The 24,844-nt window shown below is 46.5% G+C and overlaps 1 protein-coding gene across 2 annotated transcripts in view; it reads right to left on the bottom strand.

The window, feature by feature from the left end:
• Positions 1 to 24,637, bottom strand: part of NHS (NHS actin remodeling regulator) — a gene marked incomplete at both ends in the record, with an annotated part of 329,842 nt that extends 305,205 nt beyond the window's left edge. For both annotated transcript variants that reach the window (XM_080794774.1, XM_080794775.1), the window contains one exon: positions 24,088 to 24,637. In XM_080794774.1, the coding sequence (XP_080650900.1) occupies positions 24,088 to 24,637 (550 nt within the window). The remainder of the gene's footprint in view (positions 1 to 24,087) is intronic.
• Between the last annotated feature and the right edge of the window lie 207 nt (positions 24,638 to 24,844).

Below are 24,844 nucleotides of genomic sequence, written 5' to 3'. Positions count from 1 at the left end.
GAAACGCCCCAACCCTGCTCTCAGCAGTGACCGCACACACACATGAGGTGCCTCTAACTGCGCTTTCCATTCCCACCCCCATGCCAGCGCTAGGTAACCACTAACCTACTCCATGTCTCAGTAAATTTGCCTGTTCTGGACATTTCAGATCACTAGGATCAGACAACGTGTGTTCCCGTAGGACAGGCTTCTCTCACTTAGCACGATGTTTTCAAGGCGTATGCACACTCTAGCATGTATCGATAATTTGTATGATCTTTTAGCACTGTTTATGGCCAAGAAACATTCCACTGCATGGCTATGCCACATTTTCTGTACCCATTTGTCAGCTGATGGACACCTGTGCTATTTTCATCTTTCGACTGTTATGTGTAATGCTGCAGTGATCATTCACTACGTGTTGTGTTGGAATGCAAGTTTTAGATTCTCTTGGGTATATACTAAGGAGTTGAATTCCTGGCTCATATGGTGACTCTATGTTTCACATCTTGAGCAGCTGTCAAACTGTTCTCCAAAACTGCTGCCACACTTTACAGTCCTGCCAGCAATGTGTAAGGATTCCAGTTTTTCTACATCCTCCCCAACACTTGTCATGGTTTGCCTTTTTTATTGTTGCCACCCTAATGGGTACGAAGGGATAGCTCCTTATGGTTTTGATTTACCTTTTCCTGACAATGAATGATATTGAGCATCTGTGTGTGTGTGTGTGTGTGTGTGTGTGCGCGCACACACACACGTTTTTCTGTCTTCTTTGGAGAAAGGTCTCTTTAAATCCTTGGATTTAAAGGATTGAGTTCCCTTTTTTGAGTTGAGTTCTCTTTCTTATAGTTCTCAGTGTAAGTCTGTTATGGGTTGAATTGTGCTCCCCCCTAAAAAGTATGTTGAAGTCCTAAACCCCAGTACCTACGAAGGTAACCTTATTTGCAAATAAGTTCTTTGCAGATGGAATCAAGTGAAGAGGAGGTTATATTGGGTTCGTGTGAACCCTAACCCCAATGACTGGCATCCCTGTAAGAAGACCATGTGAAGATACAGGGGCACACAGAGAGGACAGCAGCATGCGAAGATGGGGACAGAGGGCAATCGTGCATCTCCAAGCCCAGGAACTCCACGTATAGCTGGCAAGCACCAGAAACAGGAAGAAAACCAAGGGAGGACTCTTCCTTAGAGCCTTCAGAGGGAATACAGCTCTACTGGAACCAGGATTTGGGACGTCTAGCCTCCTGAACTGTGAAAGAATGACGTTGGCTTAAGCCACCAGTTTGTGGTAGTTAAGTTACAGCAGCCTTAGGAAACAAACACAAAGCCCTTTCTCAGATATAGGACGTGCAAAGGTCTTCCATTCTGTGGCTTGCCTTCTCACTTTCTTGTGATGTCCTTTAAAGGAATGAAACTTTTTGGGGGGTGCCTGGGTGGCTCAGTGGGTTCAGCCTCTGCCTTTGGCTCAGGTCACGATCTCAGGGTCCTGCGATCAAGCCCCGCATCGGACTCCCTGCTCAGTGGGAACCTGCTTCCTCGAAGCCTGTTGGTCCTCCCTCTCCCACTGCTTGTGTTCCCTCTCTCCCTGTGGTTCTCTGTCAAATAAATAAATAAAATCTTTTTAAAAAAAGGAATAAAACTTTTTAATCTGATGAGGTCCTATTTTTTCTCTCATCCCTTGTGCTTTTAGTATCGTATCTAAGAAATCACTGCCTGATTTAAGGTCATGAAGATATATTTCCAAGTTTTCTTCTAAGACTTTCACAGTTTTAACTTCAACTTCATATTTTGCATGTGGATATTCAGTTGTCCCAGCACCATTTTGTTGGAAAGATGATAGTTTCCCCCACACTGAGCTGCCTTAGCACTCTTGTCAAAAATCAGTTGGCCAGGGGCATCTGGCTGGCTCAGTCAGTAGAGTGTGCAACTCTTGATCTCGGGGTTGTAGGTTTGAGCCCCACATTGGGTGTGAACATTACTTTAAAAAAAATCTTAAGAAAACCAATTGACTATAAATGTAAGGATTTGTTTCTGGACTCACAATTCTCTTCACTGATCTACTTGTCTATCCTTATGCCACTACCACACTGTCTTGATTACTTGATTACCCCAGGTTTGTATTAAGTTTTGAAACTGGGAGGTGTGAGTCCTCCAACTGTGTTCTTCTTTTTCAAGATCGTTTTGGCTATTTGAGGTCCTTTGCATTTCCATATGAATTTCAGAATCAGCTTGTCAATTTCTGCAAAAAGTCAGCTGGGAGATATGGATTGAACTGACCCTGTATATCAACATGGGGAATACTGCCATCTTACCATAGAAAGTCTTCTGACCCAGGGACCTGCAATGTCTTTCCATTTATTTAGGTGTTCTTTATTTTCTTTCAATGAGGTTTCATACTTTTCAGTATACAAATGTTGTATTTCTGTAAAATTTATTCCTAAGTATCTTATTCTTTTTGAGGCTACTGTGAAAGGACTTGTTCTCTTAATTTCTTTTTCATTGTTCCTTGCTAATGTGTGGAATACAACTGATCTTGTATCCTCAAAACTTGCTAAACTCATTTATTAGTTCTAAAAGTTTTTATGTATGTGAGGATTCTTGAAGAATTTCTATATACAAGATCATGTCATCTGTGGAACAGAGATAGTTTTACTTCTCCCTTTCCAGCCTGAATGCTTTTTTCTTTCTTTCTTTAATTGCTCTGGCTAGAATCTCCAGTATGATATTAAATAGAAATGGCAAGAATGGACAGCTTTGTCTCATACTTCATCTTAGGGGGAAAGCATTCAATGTTTCACTACTAAGATGATGTCAGCTGTGAGTGTTTCATACATGTCCTTTATCAGGTTGAGAAAGTTCCATTCTGGTCCTAGTTAAGTGCTTTTGCATGAAAAGGTGTTGAATTTTCTTGAATGTTTTCTCTACATCTGTTTAGATAATAGACGATCATGTGACTGCACCCTCTGTTGCAAAGGTAAAAATTACCATTGAAAAGAAATCAATTTCCAGCCCTCTTCCCCATCACATTTCAATGTATTAACCTATTTACCTTTCTTCCTTCCCTTTCATACTGTGAGTTACCTAAGGTATGGGCTCACCTTTGACATATTTGTATCCTCAATATCTAGCTAAGCGTCTGATTCATAGAAGTCACTCAGTAAATGTTTGTGGAAATGATGAGGATAAAGTCATCCCTCAGAGGCATCTAAAAGAATTAGGATGACCAAGAGCTGAAGGGGTACTTCCATGGAAAGGGCTACTAATGAAAAGACTGACTGGGAGTATAGCAGGGATGTTCTCAAAGTACAGTGTCCCTGACCACAAGCAGGACATACCATCTGTCTCAAACACAGAGAATTTGAAAACTCAAGTGGTGAAAGACCTCACGGTTTATAGAAAGTCAGGGCCGTGGTCTTTATGACACAGCAGTTTCAAACACCTATTTTTCCATTGCCCAAATTAAGCAAAGGACACATGGTAACAACTCGGTGTTCTTGGGGTAGACAGGAGAAAGGGCAGCAATTCTTCCCTTCCTGGATCCATAGCCCTTGTAATTCTCTATTTGAGAAGTAGAGTCTTTTTTTCTATCTCCTGAATCTGACCTGGTCTTGTGATATGCTTCGACCAGCTCCAAGCCTAGCCTTCAAGAGGGTACAAACACGTCCCTGCTATGTTGGAGTCTTGTGGATAATGAGAGATTCTAGACTCACTTACATGATTACCCTAGCCAACACCCAGCCACCCCTCTGATGTAAGACCATCTTAGCCAGCTAGTTCTCAGGTGACTTTCCAGCTGACCAGCAACTCATCACCAAAATGAGTGAGCCTGGCTGAAATCAGAAGAACCACCCAACTGGGTCTAGTCCACATTGTCAACTCATAGAATTATGAGCTAAATAGTGCTTGTTTTAAGCCACTTAATTTGTTACGCAGCAAAAGTTGTTGACACAGAAGTAATGTCCACATAAATTGGAAGACCAGCTCTTATTCCTGGAATATTAACAAATCAATTTTACAACCTTGGGTAAATTGCTTCACCTTCTTGGGCCCTAATTTTTAAACCAGAAAAACAAGGAAAGATGGTAGACTTGCCCAGGGCTTTGGAAATATCAGTAAGTGGCCAATGCCTTTCCTCAAATGATACTCCACAAGGAACCTCAGCATAGGACACAGATGAAAAGTCACCTGCTCTGGTTCTCGAGGAAGCTAAACACCATCTGTTCAGCTTTCCTCTCACTCCTCCCTCCTACTCCCACCTCCACTCCCTGGAATGGCACCCCAGCGATCTGTGGATAAAATCTGGTAAGCACTGTGCCATTCAGTTTTTCTAAGACTTCTTTCAGACTAACATTCCAGGATTCTAGGCCTGAAGGGGACACTTACTTTTGCACGAATCAAGCCAGGTTGGCAGCTCTAGTAGCACCGCCCACACTGTGTGCTAATTAGTAGTTTGTTTGTCTGTCGGCTCCAGCACATGATGAGCAGCTCAACTAGAACTTCTCTTCCTCCCTCTGGAGCTCCTCCCCCCACCCCAATGATTGCCACATGCCTCTCAACGCCACGCCATCAACTCAAGAAATGCCATGGAAGTGGATGCCTGGATGAATGGGTGGATGAAAGAATGAATGAATGAACCAATAACCACATGAATGGATTATTATTGGATACTAAATGAATAAATAAATGGGCACGTGAATAACCTTGACATGGAATTCACAATGTTTCCGAGACAGAATGAATTTAGCCTTCTCGCTGAACAGAAGGTCCAGGCTCCACATTACATGCTCAACATTGTCAGGTTACTCTCAGCAAAAAGTCTGAAACAACAGTAACTAAATTAGTACCTCTTGGAAAGCAACCCCAGTTATTTTCTAAGCCTTCCTATCATTAATTCCTTGCAAGGACAGGAAGCATTTCTCTCCATGTCCCTCCCTTGAAAATGCCAGCCAGCCTCTACCCAGCCCCAACCCAATGTATCACCGCCCCCCCCCACTCTTTGCAGTTGGCATGTGTGCCCAGATTCACTTGGACTCTACACAAACAGAATTTTCTGCAGAAATCTCTGCCCCGCTTGTCCATCAATGGTTTTCCCAGAGAAGAGCCAGGGAAAGCTCTCTTCATATGCCACCCCCCGCCCTTGCTTGTGTGGCCCTGATGGGTGTGGGGCTCCTGGGGCCGCAGATTTCCAGCTGTGTGCTAAGAGCAGGAAGCCCATGGAGAAGGGCTCCGGCTCAGGCCAGAGATTCTTCCTGTCCTCCCGTAAAGCTTCTGCTTCCTGCTCTAAGTTCTTAATGACTACCTTCCATTTAAAATCATCTTTAGCTTTAAAGGAGGCTAACTTTGACAGTACTGTAAGCCAGGATAATCTGGCCAGAAAGTACTCTGATGAATTTAATATCCTTTTTCTTTTTTAAGGTGGGGAATGCGCATGAAAAAATGCAATCTGGAACAGAAATATAAATAAATTCCAGAGAACTGATGCAACATACTGGAGTAAAGCAGTAAGTAGGGATGCTTGGTGAACGTTTGAGTTTAAAAAGGTGAGGTCACGTTTCAACTTCTTGTTGTTCTATTATTTAAATGATGTGTCTCCATGCATATATTTTTTCTGCCATAATGTTAAGGTTCCCACAAAACTCCGAATGCCCAATAATTATGGTATAGGCACCTTATTTTATACAATCAGTACATTCCTAAAAAGTTGCAGGGTATCAACTTGTTTTTAAATAGAATCATCATATCATTTTAAAATGTTCATTAGCCTTTGTATTATATAAGTAACACAGAGAAGCAAAAAAAGACAGCCCCTCTCCCTCGCTTATGAAGAAAAAAACTTACCTATAATCCCACCTGCCAGAGATAACCACGGTTAACATTCTAGAGCAGTGTTTTTCAAACTGAGGCTTGACGCCCATCAGGAGATCATGAAATCAACTTAGTGGGTCATGACCAGCATCTTAAAAAATGTAACAGAAGAAAGGAAAAAAGAAGAGGAGTAGAATTTCAATGAAGTAGAATAGTGTAGGAAAGCTCGGATAAGGTTGTATGGTAAAGAAAAGAAAAAGAAATGCATCAGAATGCAACACATAGAGAAAAGCAAGTGTTGTCAATAAAACTAATGTTTCCGCCACATGGATCTACCGGGGTCACAAATGTAGAGTGTATTTCTCACTGTGGGTCATGAAACATGTTTTAAAAATACTGATTTGGTGGGGCGCCGGGATGGCTCAGTCCTTTAAGCCTCCAACTCTTGATTGTGGCTCAGGCCATGATCTCAGGATCATGGGACCGAGCCCCATATCAGGCTCCACACTTGGCATGGAACCCGCTTAAGATTCTCTCTCCCTCTGCCCCTCCCCTGGGTTACATGTACGCATGTGCCTTCTCTCTCTCTCAAAAATAATACTGATTTGGTATATACCCTTCCAGACACTTCCCCCCCTATTCCTGTATCTTAATAAACACGCCCTAATCTGCAGACTGGTAGCGAGTCTATTAGACTTCGGAAAGCAACCCAAACACATTTTGAAGTCAGTAAATGCCCATTTGTACCATTTTAATGGCAGTAGAGTATTTTGCTGTACCAATCTGTAGCAATGTTGTTTATCAACCCATTTGCTATTATTATTCATTCAGGATATTCCCAATATTTCCTCATCATAAGCAATGGTAAAGCATCTATTCATTGTTTTACTTATCTGGTGACTTTTCTTAGGTTAAATTCTCAAGTGAAATCTCTGTTGTATAATTTTTTCATGTATTAATTCCATAAAGGCCAAATGCCTCCCCCAAAACGTACACACTTCCATCAGCAGCGTCCAGAGCACCCCTATGCTCACCCCTTCCTCACTCCCACACCAAACATGATCATTATCACATTTTCATTTTGGCCTATTTGAGTAAGCAGGCGGGGGGTGGGGGGGAAGGCAATTTATTTTAATTCAGGGTGATTCGTTATCTGAATTGAGGTCACCCACGGTTGATCTCCATCAGCCTTCAAGCAACGTTATAGGAGAGAGAAGGACAACCCCTGAGCTACAAAAGAAGTCTCTGGATGGGTGAGATGAGTCTTCTGGGTTTCGACAGTAAAAGCCTTGATGTATAAACTGACTCCTGCTACAGCAAACAGCGTATTTTACCCAATCAGTGAGTTCCCCCAAACTATTAGGTTACAACCGAACAACTCATTAGCGACAGCCACAGGCAGCCATGGCCTTGCCCAGTTCTACACGCGACCACCTAACACAGCCATCTGCCTCTGCCGGACACGGACTGGGTACTTCTTGGGCCGTGGGCTTTCTTGTCCAGCGGTCCCAACCCAGCCCTTCCGAGAATCCAAGGACCCATCCAGACACTGTCCTTGGGTCTTTTTTTTTTTTTTCTACCTCCACTTCCCCATAGTAAACTGGGAGGCAGAAGGCTAGCCGGTGGTGCTGAGGTGGTAGGAGGGGGAGTGTGTACCAAGAGCATCTGAGTGAAGCAGACGGAGCGTCAAACTGCAGACAAAAGCGACACTGAATCCCAGATTCACATGTTCAACGGTGTGGTCTCAAAGCCACTGAGCGCAGCCTCCGTTTCCTCATCTACCAAAAGACTAGAGTTCCAGCGCACACTTTTGAGGGGCTTGTGAAATAACAGGGGACAGGACTAGCACAAAGTGGTCACACCACAAATGTTAGGTGACGTTGGGCGGACGGTGTGTGTGTGTGTACGCACGTGCTTGAATTTGCTTGATGTCCCCCTGAACCTGCTCAAAAGAATACCCTTGATACGACAAAAATTCAGCCACCTTTCAAACACTGGGGGCAGGGCTAGCTACAGCAAGAAGTCGGAGTGAAGAAGAAAACACTGTAGGCCGTGCTCGCAGCGGCGCCCCCACAGAAAAGAAAGGCCGCTTGCGATGAGCGAGAGATACCCAGGTCCTCAGTAAGTCTGGATTCTTAAAAGCCTCATTTCTGCATAAAGCCCTTTTGCATTTCACACCTGGTGAGTCAAGAAAAGCATATCTTCTGCCCCCCCACCAACCTGCGACGCCTGCCTTCACAGAGCTGCCTCACTAGGCCTCTGGTTTTTATAAAAGCCAAAAAAGTCAAGTCACCTCTGTGTTTGAAGAAAATCTGGTTAATGGTCCAAAGCAGTCTCCTCATGAAAAAAAATCAGCTCACCTATCCTTTAGTTAGGAAAAGGAATGAAGCCAAGTATAGTAAAATTCAAAGCCATGTTCAAATTTATTACAAAACACCACTCTCAAAGGCCCAGCTGTGGGTTACACTGCCGCAGGGTCCCCTGGGGCTTCTCACAGCCATTTTTCAGGCTTCACTGTGAAGGCTTCACACACCTTCATACCCAAAGTGAACCCAATATTCCATCAAAACATAAGGCAGCCGTGGGGCTGCCCGGCCTGTAAAGAGGTCCCAGATAGTCCCAGGATGCTTGGAGCGGAGGGCCTGGACTGAGACATTCACCCCTCAATTCTCCAGTCAAGGTCATTTCAGAACAAACAGTGAGGAGGCCCCTGGGGCTGGGGGATGGGAGGGGGAGGTGTGCACCACTCACTAAGTCCAGGATCTCAAACCTCCGCAAAGGAGTCTGGGAAACTGAGCCTAGGTCCAGGGTTTGCAAGAAAGTCCCCAGGGCAGTTTTAGAATTTGCATGAGGCCTTTTCAACCCCCAGAATCTACAAAGCCCCATCTAGCCAGGGTTGCTACTGTGTGGATCAGACATCCAAGTCCCTGAAAGCAGAGGCCCAGAAGAATCCTCTTGGGGCGGGGGCAGAAAAGCCTTCTCTCTTCTTTGTCTCTTGCCCTTCTGGGGAAACGTTCTGTTTTTTGCTTCGATTTTGCATAATACCTTGATGGTGGGCAATCAGAGAAGGCAACTCTCCAATAGCTCTAAGGTTAATCCAGCCAAGCGATTAGAGAACTCGCAGTCTTCTCCTTTCCCCATCCAAGGAAAGGAAGCAGTCTGAACATCTGACAGGATTCTCCTTCTCACAGAGGAAGAACCGAAGCAGCGCCAACCAATATTGCAATGTCACACTCCAGTGACACGGACTTCGCAAGTGATGTGAAACATGGCTTTGTTAAGAGCCCTTGTTTGAGAATCAAAAGTCCCCATAACTACGCTTTAATTTAAAAAGAGGGGGAAGAAGGGTCCTTTTAAGTAGATCACATTTCTTCCATTTTAGGCATCAAAACTTTGCCACTGAGCATCAGTGATAATCTTCAGAGAAAAACAGAGCAAAACTTTGTCTTCGTCTAGAAGCCAAAGGACAAGCAGTAAGAACAGTCACTGTCGTAGCCTCAAAGTATCCTGTTGAGGGAGAAAGTTTTGTAAAATTATAAGGCAGAGAGTTTTTACCAAACAGAAAAGTGTAGGTACGTTGACCAAAAGACAGGAACTGAGATGTTCATAGCAACATTATTCAAAAGAGCTAAAACTGAAAACTATTCACATGCCCACTGATAAGTAGAACAGACAAAGCAGGGCGCCTGGGTGGCTCAGTTGGTTAAGTGACTGCCTTCAGCTCAGGTCTTGATCCTGGAGTCTCGGGATTGAGTCCCACATCCAGCTCCCTGCTCGGCGGGGAGTCTGCTTCTCCCGCTGACCTTTCTCCACTCATGCTCTCTCTCACAAATAAATAAAATCTTAAAAAAAAAAAAGACTAGACAAAGCATGCTATATTTATAGAAAGGAATACTATACAGCAATGAAAATAAACCATAGCTATATGCAACATGAGTGTGTCACATAAAGATAATTTTGAGCAAAAAAAAAAAAAAATCCAGATATAAAAAAAAGCACCTGGTGTATGATTCTAAAATAAGCCAAAACAATCTATACTGTTAGAAGACAGGATAACTGCTACCCTTGGGAAGGTATGACTGGACAGAAACATTGCTAGAAAGCTGCAAATGTTTTTTTCTTATTCCAAGTGCTGACTACAGAGGTGTGCTCCATTTGTAAGAATTCACTGAGTTGTACACTTAGGATTTGTGCACATTTCTGTATTTGTGTTATAATGAGATCTTTAAAGTTTTACAAATATATGTATATCATTTATACACGGGAGCGGAGTGGGAGAATTCTTTCGGTTCCAGGTAGCAACATTTCTCCAGAAACTGGAACTCTGTCAACAAGTTTTTATTTCCATTTCCTCACTTGAAGAAAGGTGCCACACTGCTCTGGTCACCCAAAGCAACTCTCTATGTCTCCCAGAAAAAGATCCTACAGTTCAGTGCCTCTTTTAGTCAGTTAAAGAACACCAAATACTTGGGAGTGCTTTCATCATCAGTGCATTTTCAGGAAAAGCAGTCCTTTTCCCACACTGCACTTCTGTGTTAGAGCCTGCTGATGCTAACTGCCCTAATACCTCCTAAACGTAAGGATGAAAGTGTACTTCTCCCTCCTGTGCAATCCAGTTGGGTGTTGGCAGACAGCCTTTCATGTGGTGATCCAGGGACCTGGGCTCCTCCCATCCGGTGGCCCTACCCTCATCCCTAAGGGGCTCTGAGTCTTCGGCTAAACCCTCTGCATGCAGCCAGCAGAACGAAGAAGAAAGAAGCCGCAGAAGCTTATGTAGGAGCTTTTATATTTCCATCCTAGGGCAAGGCAGTTATCCCTCCCACAGCCATTGGACAGAACTCAGTCAGGTGGTTCAACCTAACTGCAAGGGAGGCTGGGAAATGTAGTCCAGCGATGTGTCCAGGAAGAAAAGGGAAGGGTTGGTGAACACCTTGGCCATTCTCTGCCATGGTCGGCTCAGATCTATCATCTGCTCTCTTCTTCTAGCCGTTCCATTGTCTGACTACAATAAGCAGAGGACAAATCTGTGGACATGTCATTACTGGAGAAGATACAGACAGTTCCAGTAAGTAAGGGCATGGGTGTCTACACTCGGCACCACTTCCACAATGGCACACATCCTAAGCCAGGCCTTTCCCCGCCCCCCAAGAATGAGGGCCTAATGGCTGCCAGATGCTAAATTGTTCCTGCAGTGTTCCAACATGAGTTAGGCCAGCCAAGCCAGAAAACCGGGTGGCATTCTTCTGTCCTCACTTTTACCACACATCCAGCTGCCCAGAATATTTACACTGGTTGAGGAGCCGTGGGGACTGGGTTTTATCCATTTTTATACCTATTTCCTTTTCCCAAGCCCCTAATAATCATGATAAAACAGTAACAAAAATAATAGCACCCACGGCACACACACACTGTATTCTGCGTATGCGTGACACGTGGCTGGTGCTCTCCACGGATGGACTCACTTCATCTTTACAATGATTCTAAGTGGTGAGTACTAATAGTGTCCCATTTCACAGATTTCCCATATTTCACAGATTTTATTCCCAATATTCCCATATTTCATGAAATATGTCCCATATTTCGCAGATAAGGAAACTAAGGCACAGAAAGAATTTTCTAAGATTGCACAGCGGGCAAGTAGTGGAACTGGGAGGATCAAAAGGCAACATACACTTCTACCAGAGAAGTGACCAGGATGAGGAACACAGCCAGGGATCATGACAAAATTCCAGTCCTTCAGGGAGCAAACCTTGAACCTAAGCTTCCTAAGTGGAGGGCTTGATCCAACCCAGCTGAAGGCCACAGAAAAGCACACAGAGCAACTTGGAAAGAAAACAAAGTACAAGGTAAGAAATCAAGGAAAGACACTGTGGGGGATTTTTTATGTTTTGTTTTGTTTTTTACCTTTCCTTCTCATTCAATAGCCATTAAAACATCTCCGCTGACAAATCAAGAAAACCTGATAGGGCTTCAAATTTACATTGACAAGCCAATACTTTTAATAGCCTGCTCGCTGTCTTTACTCAAGTGAATTTCTCACCATCTCTTCCCACCCCAGCCCCAGCCTGAGGTTCGCTGGTCTCAGGGTGTAGGGCAAAGAGTTAAAATAAAGCTACACAAGCGGCAACCTTACGCAATGTATTTTTCTTCACGCAATTGGATTAGTTTTAATTAGCAAAGGCTAAAACTATGCCAGATGAGCACTCGTGACATCTGATACCTGAGCAGAGTTCCAACGTCTCTTGTCTCACACAGGAGGCATGTAAGCCAAGTGAAACTCCAAGGAAACCTCTCAGGGTCTCTTCTCGGTCTGCCCACCTTCCCCCACATTGTCCCAAACTCTGAAGCATCCATCCAGCGCTCCGGTTTGGGAAGCAGAGAGCCCTAGGGCTTCTCATGGAAAAAGATTTCTGCGGTATTTATTCATGCCACACTCCTCCCCCACCCCCGCCGCCGAAGTTCTCCTCTAGACTCGAACTCTCAACAGACATGCGCCATCTTGCACTTGAAGCACTGCAGGGGTGAGGAGGGGTTGGCTGAGGCAGAACTCTGATGCGAAATTAAAAAGGAAAATACAGCTTTACTTACATTATTAAAATATAAATACAGGCTTGAGGAACAGAGTCCAGATGTGCGCTGGAAAGAAACATAAATATTGATATTAAATTCTAATGAACGTTATGTCTCACTGGCTGTCATAGCTCCTCTGTCCCTCAGATGTCTGGCATTAAAAGTCAAGAGTAGCTGAACTCCAGAATAGGGCTTCTTATTTCACAAACCTGAATGCACTTGGAATAATCAGAAATCAGATTTTAAAGAACTTTCTTCATCCTCTGTCTAGGCTTCACGCATCAGCATCAGCTGAAAACACATGTACAAATCAGTATTCCCTGCTACTTCAAAATTTGTCGGAGATGAACACATTCTTTTTTTTCACATCCTCTAAAATGTTATTTTAGCCTTATCTTAGAAAAACTCCAACTTCTAAGTTAATCTTGGGGCCTCTGAGGCCAGATTCTTATCCCTGTCCCAGCTCCTCCCTACAGCTCAGCACGACGGTGTCATAAACAGTCAGTGCCATGAGACTGAGGGAACTCCCCCATCACAATTTGTCTGAAAATCTTGGGGCGCCTGGGTGGCTCAGCCAGTTAAGCGTCCAACTCTTGGTTCGGCTCAGGTGATGACCTTGGGGTCGTGGGATCGAGCCCCACATCGGGCTCTGCACTCAGCAGAGAGGCTGCTTGAAGATTCTCTGCCTCTCCCTCTGCCCTCCCCGCCCCACTCGTGCTCTCTCGTGTGCGCAGGTGCTCTCTAAATAAATAAATCTTTAAAAAAAGAAAAAATCTGATACATGGAGTCATTAGTTCTCAGTCTGATCCTACTGAAGAACCCCAAAGCCCCCGTGGAAATACTTCTCTTCTGTGCCCACAGTCATAGAACAGACCCAGTAGGGGCTAGTGTCAGGGCACCAGAGCTCAAACAGTGCTCTCCTAACTCCAACAGGTATTCTCTACCTGGAGCGAGGAAACGGTCTGTATCTTAATAGCGGTGTGGGTTACACAGGTGAAACTCACCAAACCACACACTTGAGAGCTGTACATTTCATCATATGGAAATTCAACCTTGATTTTTTTTTAAAGATTTTATTTATTTATTTGACAGAGAGATCATAAGTAGGCAGAGAGGCAGGCAGAGACAGAGGGAAGCAGGCTCCCCGCTGAGCAGAGAGCCCGATGTGGGGCTCGATCCCAGGACGCTGAGATCATGATCTGAGCCAAAGGCAGAGGCTTAACCCACTGAGCCACCCAGGCACCCCAACCTTGATTTTTTTTTGAAAAAAGAGTACCAGAACATCTTTTAAATTTTTCCAAGGTAGCAAAATAAGATTAATCAACAAAACTCTAGAAGTGCCGACTTCCTGGACATTCAGAAGTGGCTTTACAAAAGGCATTAGATGAGGGCACCTGGGTGGCTCAGTTGGTTGAGCAACTGCCTTCGGCTCAGGTCATGATCCCGGACTTCCGGGATCGAGTCCCGCATCAGGCTCCCAGCTCCTTGGGGAGTCTGCTTCTCCCTCTGACCTTCTCCTCTCTCATGCTCTCTCTCACTCATTCTCTCTCAAATAAATAAATAAAATCTTTAAAAAAAAAAAAAAAAAACCACAAAAGGCATTAGATGTATGTGAGAATTTGCTTGTGCTCCTCCTTGAAGGAGCACAACACGTTCTAACATGGTTTCCTTTGAAGCAAGTCTGGCAGGGTAAGAGGGGAGGAGAGCTTTCCATTCCTTTTCAATTTTATGCCCCTCTGTATGGGTTGCATTGCCTAGCCCTAAAACATGAAACAAAAAAATGTCAACAGCTCTAAAGCAGATCCAACCACGTCTCATTCCTTCTGCCAAACCACCACTACCTCTCATCAGAAAAACTGCCAACAGCCTCCCACATGCTCCCCCTGCTTCTACTCCTGCCTCCCTGCGCGCCCGCCGCCCCACACGGCCTCTTCATATCACAATAGCCAACGTGATCCTTTTCAACTCTAAGTCAATCATGTTACTCCTAGGTTGAAAACATTCCAATGAGTCCCCATTTCACTCCGAGTGGAAAGCAAAATCCTCACCATGGCCAACTAGACCCTCCATGAGCCACCTCCCCAGCCTCCTCTCCTCCCACTCTTCTCCTCACTCACTCTACATGTACCACACTGGCCCGCTCGCCATCCCTCCACCGGGCCAAGCATGTTCTCCCTCCACTGCAGCCCTCTTCCTCCAGCTGCCCGCGTCATTAACCCCGTCACCTCTTGCCAGTCTGCACTCAAACACTGCGTCCTTAATGAGGCCCGCCCGACCACACCATGGCAAACAGCAACCCCGGGGCCAGTCCCCTGGCTGGCCCTCACCCTGCTCTAGTTTCTGTTTGCCCAGAACACACCTCCTAAGATACTTTGTAAATCTGCTGAAAGGTATGTTTGTTTCTTTAGGTTTGTTCTTTAGGTTTTGTCTCCCTCCTCTGAAAGCTGTTGGTAACTTTTTGCTCACTGATAGAGCTCAAGTGCCTACAGCAGTGCCTGGCAGAGAAGAAATGCCTGAACCTAAATGATAAGATCGCTGGTCAAATGGTTTTTATTTCTACACTTTCCTGCATAACGAAAAGCGCACAAAGAGTTTGGAGATCCTGGGAGTCCTCTGACTGTGCATGGGGACACAGGGCTGCTTGTCCAGTGGTCTTCTTGCCCCCGGACCCGCCAGGTCACAGATTTAGGCACAGGTTTCACCTAGTTGGACAAAATTAACACATGCCTCCCACTCTGCGTGATCCAATTATAGCAGCGATAAAATAAGAGCCAATAATTAGCAGGGGCTCACCATGTGCCAGGCGCCGCTCCCAGCGCCCATATACCCTGGCTCCTTCCATCCTGTCGACAACTGGATGTGATAGGTACCACTTTTATCTCCATCCCATAACAGACAGTCAAAAAGAAATACTCAGAAAATTGTCCAAAGTCATATAGCCATAAGGGGGTGGAGCTGGAATTTGAAGCCTGGTGGTCTGACTTCAGAGCCCAGGCTCTTGGCCACATTCTCACTTGCTTCTCCACAATTAGATAAACCCGACACTTGCCAACCTCACTCAAATTGAGCCTAAGCAAACGCTAAAGGTCATGAATCCCAAACCTTTCCTTAAGGAACAGATGATAAGGACATGAGCTATCATAAAAGAAAGAGATAAGCTCTCTGATTCTCTGCCTTTTACAAAACCGGGCACTTTGGAGTCTGAGAAATGGACCCTAGGACCCAGAGAGTCCCCTTGCCGTCCGAGCCTGCAGTCACTCTATGGCCAAAACACCAAAGCAGATTCCCCAAAATAAACTCTTTATCCACTCTATACAAGAAAACTTAAATGGCCCCTCTGATGGCTGCAGGCGAGTCCAGTTTGAGCCAGACTAACCTCATTTCCCTTTTGAGTAGGGTTATTAGACTGCGAGATCAAAGGGATGCTACAGACATATGGTATCTTGATTTCAGCAAACCATTTGACAATTGCTCATGATGATAGATCTTGTGGGCAAGGTGGAGAAATGTGGTTTTAATGGGAAGGTGGGGGGTACATTTGTGGCTGCTGCAACAATGGTACCCGAGGAATGCTGCTGAACAGACATCAGCTTGGAGGGACACTGCCAGTACTGCCTGCCAATGGACCCCGGCCTTGAGTCCATCTGAACAATCATTTTATCAGAGATGTGGATGATGGGCTAGAATCATGTTTATGATGTCTGCAGAGAGCAAAATGCTGTGGGCAACAGCTGACACAGTGAATCAAGACTTTAAACCATCACCACTGATTGGAAATGAAAGAGCAAAGCAAGCAAGATTCAATTTAACAGAGACAATGGGGGAGTCTTGTGAAATTTAAGTTCAAAATCCCAAGTGCACAATGGAATAGGGGAAACCTCGTGTAAAAGAACTGCTGCTGTAAAGCAAAGTCGCGGGCCATAAAAGCAATACAACAATGCAGCGACAATGTCGTGCAACAATTAAAATAGCAGGGGCCTGGGCCACCTTCGTCCTAACAGGGCATCCATATGAACAAAGGAATGGGTCCATTTGTGCTCTGCAACCCTGGGCAGGAGGTTGGATTTGATAGATACTTTGATAGATAGATCTTTCCCAACTCTGGGATCCAAGATTCTCCTACTCTTGGGAAATGCATTTTATTCTTGGTTAGTTCCACATTCAAAGACTTAGGTACTTATAATTAAGTAATCTCTCAGCATATAGATGACCAGGTCCTCAGATTCCTGTTTCCAGACACACAAACCTTCTCATTTTCATCAGTGAATTGAATGATGGACATTAATGTCAGAAACAAAAATTGGCCACTCCTGTCTCACTCATTCAACAAAGTTGAGCCAGACGGGCTCTCTGCCCTTTGTGGCCTTGTGGTCTGGTAGAAGGGCTCTCTAAAACCTTTTTTCCACAAATTTAGACCTTAGAATGAGAGCCTTACATTGAAAAACCACTCCTACCTCATTATTTTTTATTTCACTTATTATTAGGATATGATTTATGAGGAATTCTTGATACAAAAAGAACTTTCAGGAATCTTCGTGATTGATGGTTTTGTCCAGGCATACACTTCCCATGATTTTTTAATAGAGTGTCCTACAAAAATCTCATGTTACACGAGTTTTAATAGTAAAAAGTCACAAAAGAAAAAAATAAAACTGAGCTATCAAAATAAAATTCCAGCTACTTTTAAAATCGTCTTTGTCCCTAAAATTTCAAAGTATTATATGAAGTCAATGACTCCTTAAGACTCTTGGACAATAGGAGAGATTTCATATGTCATTGAAATTTGAAGGTAATGCCCATTAAAGGTAGACCAGAAGCTCTGAGACTCCAGACATTTCTGAAAGCTTATGTGGAATTTACACTTTCCTGATGGCATTATGTGGGAAAGGCCTCCACAAACAGGAAGAAAGAAATCTTTTTTGTTACCGTCTTAGCATTATCAGCCCCAAAGAATCTCAAGGATTTCCTAGGTAAAGTAGTTCAGTAGTTTTGATTTAAAAGCCCAATCCAGTACAAGAAAAGTCTAGAAGGAAATGTGTTGCTGTTACGAGTTATGAGGAAATTACAACCATGAATTATTAACCTTTGAAAGATTGCTTTCTTCTCAGTTGTTCTGTGATGGATTTAAAAGCAGCTTTCAATGGAGCTGTTAGGATCTCCTAATGCATCAGAGAAGCTCGCTGAGCAGAGACAGGAGGAAAAGAAATCTAACCACAGTTACTCAAACATCCAAAAAAAAAAAATGCATTAACCAGACTACAAACAGTTTTGCAAGTGGTAGAATGAACAGAATGGGAGAGGGAAAGGATCATCCCCCCAAGTGTGGAATGAGCCCAAAATGATAGAATTACCCAATGTGTCATTTCCTAGAATCTTTCTGGGTTTACCAGTTTCTGTGTCTGCTCTGGCTGAAGTTATGCTTCACAAATAGGGAGCTGGGATCCCCTGGAGCCGTCACTGACTCCATCCACAGGACCGTGAACAGTACTCTCAAAGGTTGCCCAATGGAACACTGAAGAACTAAGCGGATGCATCTTCATCATAGTAGACTTGAGTTCCTTCCATGTCTCTTCTCACCCCTGAAGCACTGAAGATATCCTCTAAAGGGTAAGAAGTTATCTCCAGACCCACTGGAGAGCATCTGGGAGGGGCTGGGCATGTGGCTAATATAATAATCCGGAGATACATAGTTCAAGGAAAAAGAGTGAGAAATATCACCTCTACTATACTCCTGGCCCTAGGTCTTTGCCTTCATAGTTCAAAAATTAAACAGATTGTTTGGGTCTGGGTTCCCCCAGATCCAGTGAGTGCAAGTATAAGTTTCTGTGGAAGGCAACCCCAAGAACCACCCGCAGAGATATGAGAAAGCGAGATGGAAAATGGAAGGCAGAGAATACATAGTACATTATCACGTAAGTCAGCACTTCGGGGCAACTAGAGCTCAGTTTCACTGGGGAGCCCTGAGAGATCGCGTGCAACATGCAAGGGAACTGGGGCATTCGTCCACCAGTGCCCCATACATCATCGGTCGGCTACGGCTGCAGGGGCATTTAACTCGCTGGCACTTCTGGCTTTTCCCCTGTTCAAGACCAACCATGGTCTACTGGCCAAGGGGAAAAAGCCCGAGGCAGAGTTAGGAGTTTATAGTCAGTAGCCTTCAGCATGGCAGGGGTGGCAGGGGTGGCTGAAGGAATACAGACAGAGCACCAACACTATCTGCTGTTCAGAATGAGAAAAGCTATGAAAAAAGTTAGCACACAGTTCTAGAAAACTTGTAGGTGGAGAGGTGGTAAGCAAGGTTCCACTTCATGGAGAAGATAATATGCTGGTGAGTATCAAAGAATGAGTAGGAATTAATCAGTGAAATGTTCCAGAAGGAAAGAGTAGTATACACAAAGGCATGAAGAATGAGAAGACCTGGCAAGTTGGGGAACACCCAGTAGTTCAGTATGACTGGATTAGGGTAGTAGATGGAGAAGGCTGAGAGGGACACTGGGGAGAAGAGCAAGAGATAGAGCTTGTCACAGAGACAGAGGCAGACCGAGAAGGGCCTTGACTTTAACATAGTAACTCCCCTGGATCTGTGTGGTGGTACATGCGAGAAAAGTCTAGTACTTGAAACACAGCTTGTGAACTCAGACCTGGATCCTAATTCTAGGCTCCAGCACTTTCTAGCTGTTGCTACCTGGAGCAAGTTGCTAACCCTTAGGAAAGTGGGAAAATAACAGTACCTCTCTCACAGAGTTATTGTGAAAATCAAATAAGGTAATTCATATAAATGCCTTAGCATAAAGCCTGACATATAGAACTCAATAAATATCAGCTTAAAAATAAAATCAATCCACTCAATAGAGGATAAATGTTTCACTGCAGTGCAATGGAGAAAAGGTCTTTTCAGTAAGTGGCAATGGATTAATTGCACATCAATAAGGAGAAAACTAATCTTGACCCCCTACCTGACATCACTTGCAAATATCAATGCCATATGACTTGTGGATGTAAATGACAAAGGCAAAACAAAGAAAATGTCTAGAACATAGAAGAATATCTTTATGAACTTGGGGTCAGTGAGGAATTCATTTACGAGAACACAAAAGTGCTAACCATAAAGAAAAAGATTGATAAACCTAACTATGTAAAAATAAGAACATTTGCTCACCAAAAGATAACACTAAGAGGGGTGCCTGGGTGGCTCAGTGGGATAGAGCTTCTGCCGTCGGCTCAGGTCATGATCTTGGGATCCTGGGATCAAGCCCCATATCCCCCACATCGGGCTCTCTGCTCAGTGGGGAGCCTGCTTCCCGCTCTCTCTCTGCCTGCCTCTCTGCCTACTTGTGACCTCTGTCTGTCAAATGAATAAGTAAAATCTTAGAAAAAAAAAAAGAAAAAAAAAAGATAACACTAAGAGAGTAAAAAGGCAAGCCACGGGAGTTAGGGAAGGTATTTGCAGTATCTACAGCTCACACATGAAGCATATCCACAGTACATAAAGAACACCTTCAATTTTAAAAGGTACAAAAAAACTTACCAAAAAATGAGCAAAGGCCATGAACAGGCAGTTAACAAAACAGCATATCCAAAGAGCCAAAAGTATATATGAAAAAGTGTTCAATCTCACAAGCTATCAGAAAAATGCAAATTAAAACTGCAACGAGAACTTTATTACCTACCCACCAGGGTAGCTTTAGTTAAAAAGACAGTACCGGGGCGCCTGGGTGGCTCAGTGGGTTAAAGCCTCTGCCTTCAGCTCGGGTCATGATCCCCAGGGTCCTGAGATCGAGCCCCACATCCGGCTCTCTGCTCTGCAGGGAGCCTTCTTCCTCCTCTCTCTCTGCCTGCCTCTCTGCCTCCTTGTGATCTCTGTCTGTCAAATAAATAAATAAAATCTTTTAAAAAAATTAAAAAAAAAAAGACAGCACCAGTGTTGGTGAGGATGTGGAGCAACTGGAACTTCCCTATACTTCGCGGAGTATAAACTGGTACAACCAGTTTAGAAAACTGGCAGGTGGTAACTACTAAAGCCAATACCCATCCCCTGTGTGCCAGCAATTCTACACTTAAATATATACCAAACAGCTGTGGCTACATTAGCTCATCAAAACACATGTGAAAAAATGCAATAGTCCTAAACTGAAAACAACCCAAATGTCCATCATCAGGAGAATGGATCAATGAATTGTGGAGTACGCACACGGTGCACAATTCTCTCCAGCAATGAGAATGAGCAATCTACCGTCCATGCAACAAATTGGAAGAATGTTATGTAATCTTGTATCTAGCACTGTTAACCCAACAAGTAGATAGTATGTGACTCACTTACATAAAGTTCAAAACCAAGACAATCCCATTGATGGGGGTAGAAGTCAGAATAGTGGTTACCTGGCCGGGGGGGGGGGGGGGGGGGTGGCGGCAGGACAGTGACCAGTAAAAGGCCTGCGGAAAAGGTTTCAGGATAAAGTAGTGCTTTCTTTCTCAGGCTGGATAATGGTTACTAGAGTTGTACATTTATGGTCTCTGCACTTTTCTGTAGGAATGTTAAAGTTCATTACAAAACTTCCTTTAAAACTCAGTGACAAATACAAGCAATGGCAACCAAAAAGCCAACGACATTAAAATGTCTAGGGATGAATGGCTTGGGGTTGAGGCTCGTGAAGTAATTCCAAAGTCTCAGGTTTTAGTGACTGAAAAGCTGGACGTACTTCAAGTTTATGACCATAAATCTCAGAGGGCTCTCAACACAGCCAGGTAATCCCGCTGCACTTCCTTACTGCATCCATGTTCCCTCCCTGAGACAACATTAACACCCAGCCTGCTCTCCTCACATTACCAACATCACCTCAGCTGAGGACCTCCCTATGCACACACTGAGAAAAATCAATGTAATCGTGTAAGAGCACCCCCCACCACCAGCTCAGCAGCCCTCAGCCATCTCCACCCCTATGTCTCACACTCGCATCTCCAGTCTGGGTCTCTCTCTTGAGCTCAGAACTCACACATCTAACTAAGACACATAAGGCATCTCAAGTTGATATGGCAAAAATACAAAACTACTGATGTCACATGCATGCACGTGCACACGCACACACACACACCCAATAAAATATCCACTCTTCCACTAGCCTTACCCATTTCTGCAAATAGTACCATCTTAAGACAAAAAAAAAACCCCAAAACTAGAAGTCATCCATAATTATTTTTTCCAATGATACCTTATACCCAATCCGATTAATAAATCCTGTCAATTCAGAGGGGCTGTGGGTGGACTACCAGTGGCATCTACTACATTATGCATCTCCCTTTGGCACTGGCCAAAGCCCAAGGGAGTTTCAAAGGGAGAGGAAACCTAAAAGTGACTCACACTCCCTTTTCTCCTCATTTGAAGGTGTCTGGGTGCCTCTATACTCTCTGGATAGCCTTCCCGCACCGGTCATCATCCCGTCGTAGTCCCCACGCCGCTTCATACACACACAGCTGCTTTCCCTTGCCTTGAGCCAGGCTAGGGTGGCTTTTGCAGGGGTGACATGATGGGACATACACTTCAGTGAAATCACTCCGGAGGCAAGGCTGGAGGCTGGTAGACCAGTTAGACGGTGTGACTGGTGATGGTGGTCAGGACTAGGGAGGTATCGATAGGATCGTGAAAAGTGGTAGGACTCTGAATTGACAAGATTTATTAATCGGATTGGGTATAAGGTATCATTGGAAAAAATAATTATGGATGACTTCTAGTTTTGGGGTTTTGGGGGGGCCATCCTAAATTTATATGGACAAGAGAAGAGAAAGGTCTGGACACAAAGTGTGGAGATAATAGTTCAGAAAAATTGAAAAATAAGAGATTTTAAGTTCATCCCTGGGTATGAATTAGCCCCATCTTTATCTATTCATGTATAAATACGTATAAAAAGTATATAGTCAGCAAAAATCTTCTTTTCCCCATCAATCATTAGTCTGCACTCTTGTAAAAGGGCCTTAAAGGACGCTGCTCTCTCTAAAGCAAGAGGGGAGAAAGGAGCACATTCCCTTCCAGCACGGAGTTTCACTTGTGTGAGATCTAATTTAAGGAGTGATGTGCCCCCCCACATGCACAGAAATGTATGCGCCACGCGACAGTCCGCAAAACTTCCCTCCAGAAATCACCACTCACCCCAACCGCACTCCCCAGATATCAGCGCTGTAGAAAGTGAAGGGCTTGTCCCTGCTGTGTCGTTTGGGTTTTTTTTTTTTTTCTTTTTAAGGAGGCAGATTAAAGCGCTCATTTCAAGTCCCAAAAGTAAAATACGACTTGGCCTACGGCAGTCCTAATTCTTTCCAGAACTCATCCCGGAATTGCCCTTTTAAACAACCAGTCATTAACCCAACTCTGGGTCTTTTATAGCTGCGAAAACCGATCGCGCACATCATTTATTCATTACGATTATTATCGTTATTGCAGAAAAGCAGCGGATTCCCAGGGCGCGGTGCAAAGGGGTCTTTGTTGGGGGGGGGGGTGCGCGAGTGGGGAACGTCGGGGAGGAGGCTGGGGCTGGGTTGCAGGGCAGAGGTGCCCGGAAATCCCCGAGGAAGGATGCCGCGACAGCGCCCCGCCTCGCGCGCTCCGCGGCCACCGCGCTCCGGCGCAGCTGCTGCAGCAACCGAGGAAGCTTCTTATGTAAGTCAGAGCCGCTGACATCACCTTCGCCGCGAGCGTCGCAGCCGGACTAGGCGCCAAAGGACCGGCGCGCCGGCCTAGCGCCCCCGCCCACCGTCGGTTCGTTCCTAAAGGATGCGGCCGCCGCCTGATTCGACCGAGCGTGCGCCAAGGGACCCTGCTGAGCGCCCCTGGGAGGGCAGATGACACAGAATGACATTTACTGGGAGCCCTAGGGTGTCGCCAGAGTGAAGTTAAAGGGCAGCAAAGATGCCCAAGGGTCTTCCACACGCGGGTAGATTGGGGCGACAGCACACGGTGGGGGAGGGGGGACGGGGACACGCCTCCCCGATCCTCAGAAGGCGGACGGCTCGGAGAGCCATTTAGTAGGGCTCGGGTGCTGGCGGGCGCAGCAAAGATGCCCGGGGCCTGGGACACTTCTGCCTCCACGCCCATCCCCGCGGCCCCGCCGGGCCACAAGGTTAGAGCAGAGGCTTCCGAGTTCACTCTTCGGCGAGCGGCGCCGCGCAACGCAAGCGCAAGGCGCAAGTTCGGGGCTCGGCGCAGACCCTGAGGTAACAGCGAGAGTGACAAAACCGCTACGACGTTCCAATAGCCCTAAAAGGACGCTCACTACTCCTCGAGCCCCCCCCCCCCCAAGCACGCATGGAGGGCACTACAGGGCTCGGGGCTGGGCTGCTGGAAACCACGGGAGTTGCACCAATCCCCCACCCCCATCCTCCGGGGAAGGCGAGTCCGGGGAATGAATGACAGACCCCTCTGCCTCCTGTGTCCCCAGCACTCTCCTTCTCAGCCCGCGGCTGCCTACGAGTTCCCAGGCCGCCCCTTTAACTTTCTACCCCTCCCGCCCCCACCCCACCCCACCCCACCCCCGCCGCGGCTGCATCCCTGCCGCCAGCCCAGCGGGAACTCCCAGCTCGGGGAGGACTGGGGTGGGTCCCAGGGGAAGGCAGGGCGGGGGGAGGCAAGAGTGAGGTGCAGGCTGCAGCGGGCGCGGCGCCGCGGGGTGGGATTGCGGCGACCGGGGAGGGCGCGAGGGCGCGGCGCGCCGGAGCGCCGGGCGGGCGGACGGCGCGGGTACTCACGCACTGCCTCCTGCTTGGGGTCCAGCGTGCCGAGGACGCGCTGCACGCCGCCGAGCTTGCCCTGCAGCGCCCAGACGCGGCGGTGGGTCAGCTGGATGTCGCTCTCGAGCTCCTGGAAGAGGCTGCACGCGTGCCGGGCCACGTCCGAGAGCTGCCGGAGGACGCGGGCCAGCGCGGCGTTGCTGACCGCGCACAAGTCCAGCATGAGCAGCACGGCCGCGGCCGCCGCCGAGGACGCCTCTCCAGCCGCGGACGCCGCCTCGGCGACCCCCGCCGCGCTCTCCTCGCCCGCTGCCGGCGCCTCTCCGTGCGGCGGCTGCGCCTGGTCGGTCGGCGCGGGCAGCGGCGGCGGCGGCGGCCCGGGAGGCGCGGGGGGCGCGCGGGCAGGATCCTCCGGCCCCGGCGCCACGGCCTCGTCCCGTCGGCCGGGCGGCTGCAGGGGCGGCGGCGGCTCCGCGCTGCCTCCGTTAGCGTCCTCCGCCGGGCCGGGCGCCGGGCGCCGCTGCCGGCACAGCCACTGCGGCTCCACGATCCTCTTAGCGAAAGGCATCCCGCGAAGCCGGGCCGCGACTTTCTGGTCTCCTCAAAGCGCCCCTTGCGAGCGGGGAACCGGGCGCGCCCACCTGGGCGGAGAGGGAGCAGGAGTCGGGCAAAGGCTCCACCGGGCGGTCCGGAGACGCGGGGGCTCCTCCGCTCACCTGGTCTCCTCTTCTTCCCCGCCCCTCTAGCAAATCAGTCCACCTGGTCCTCCTCCGGG

Source organism: Martes martes (genome assembly GCF_963455335.1).
Source record: "Martes martes genome assembly, chromosome: X".
Classification (NCBI taxonomy): Eukaryota; Metazoa; Chordata; class Mammalia; order Carnivora; family Mustelidae; genus Martes; species Martes martes.
This window is presented reverse-complemented; position numbering and strand designations above follow the sequence as displayed.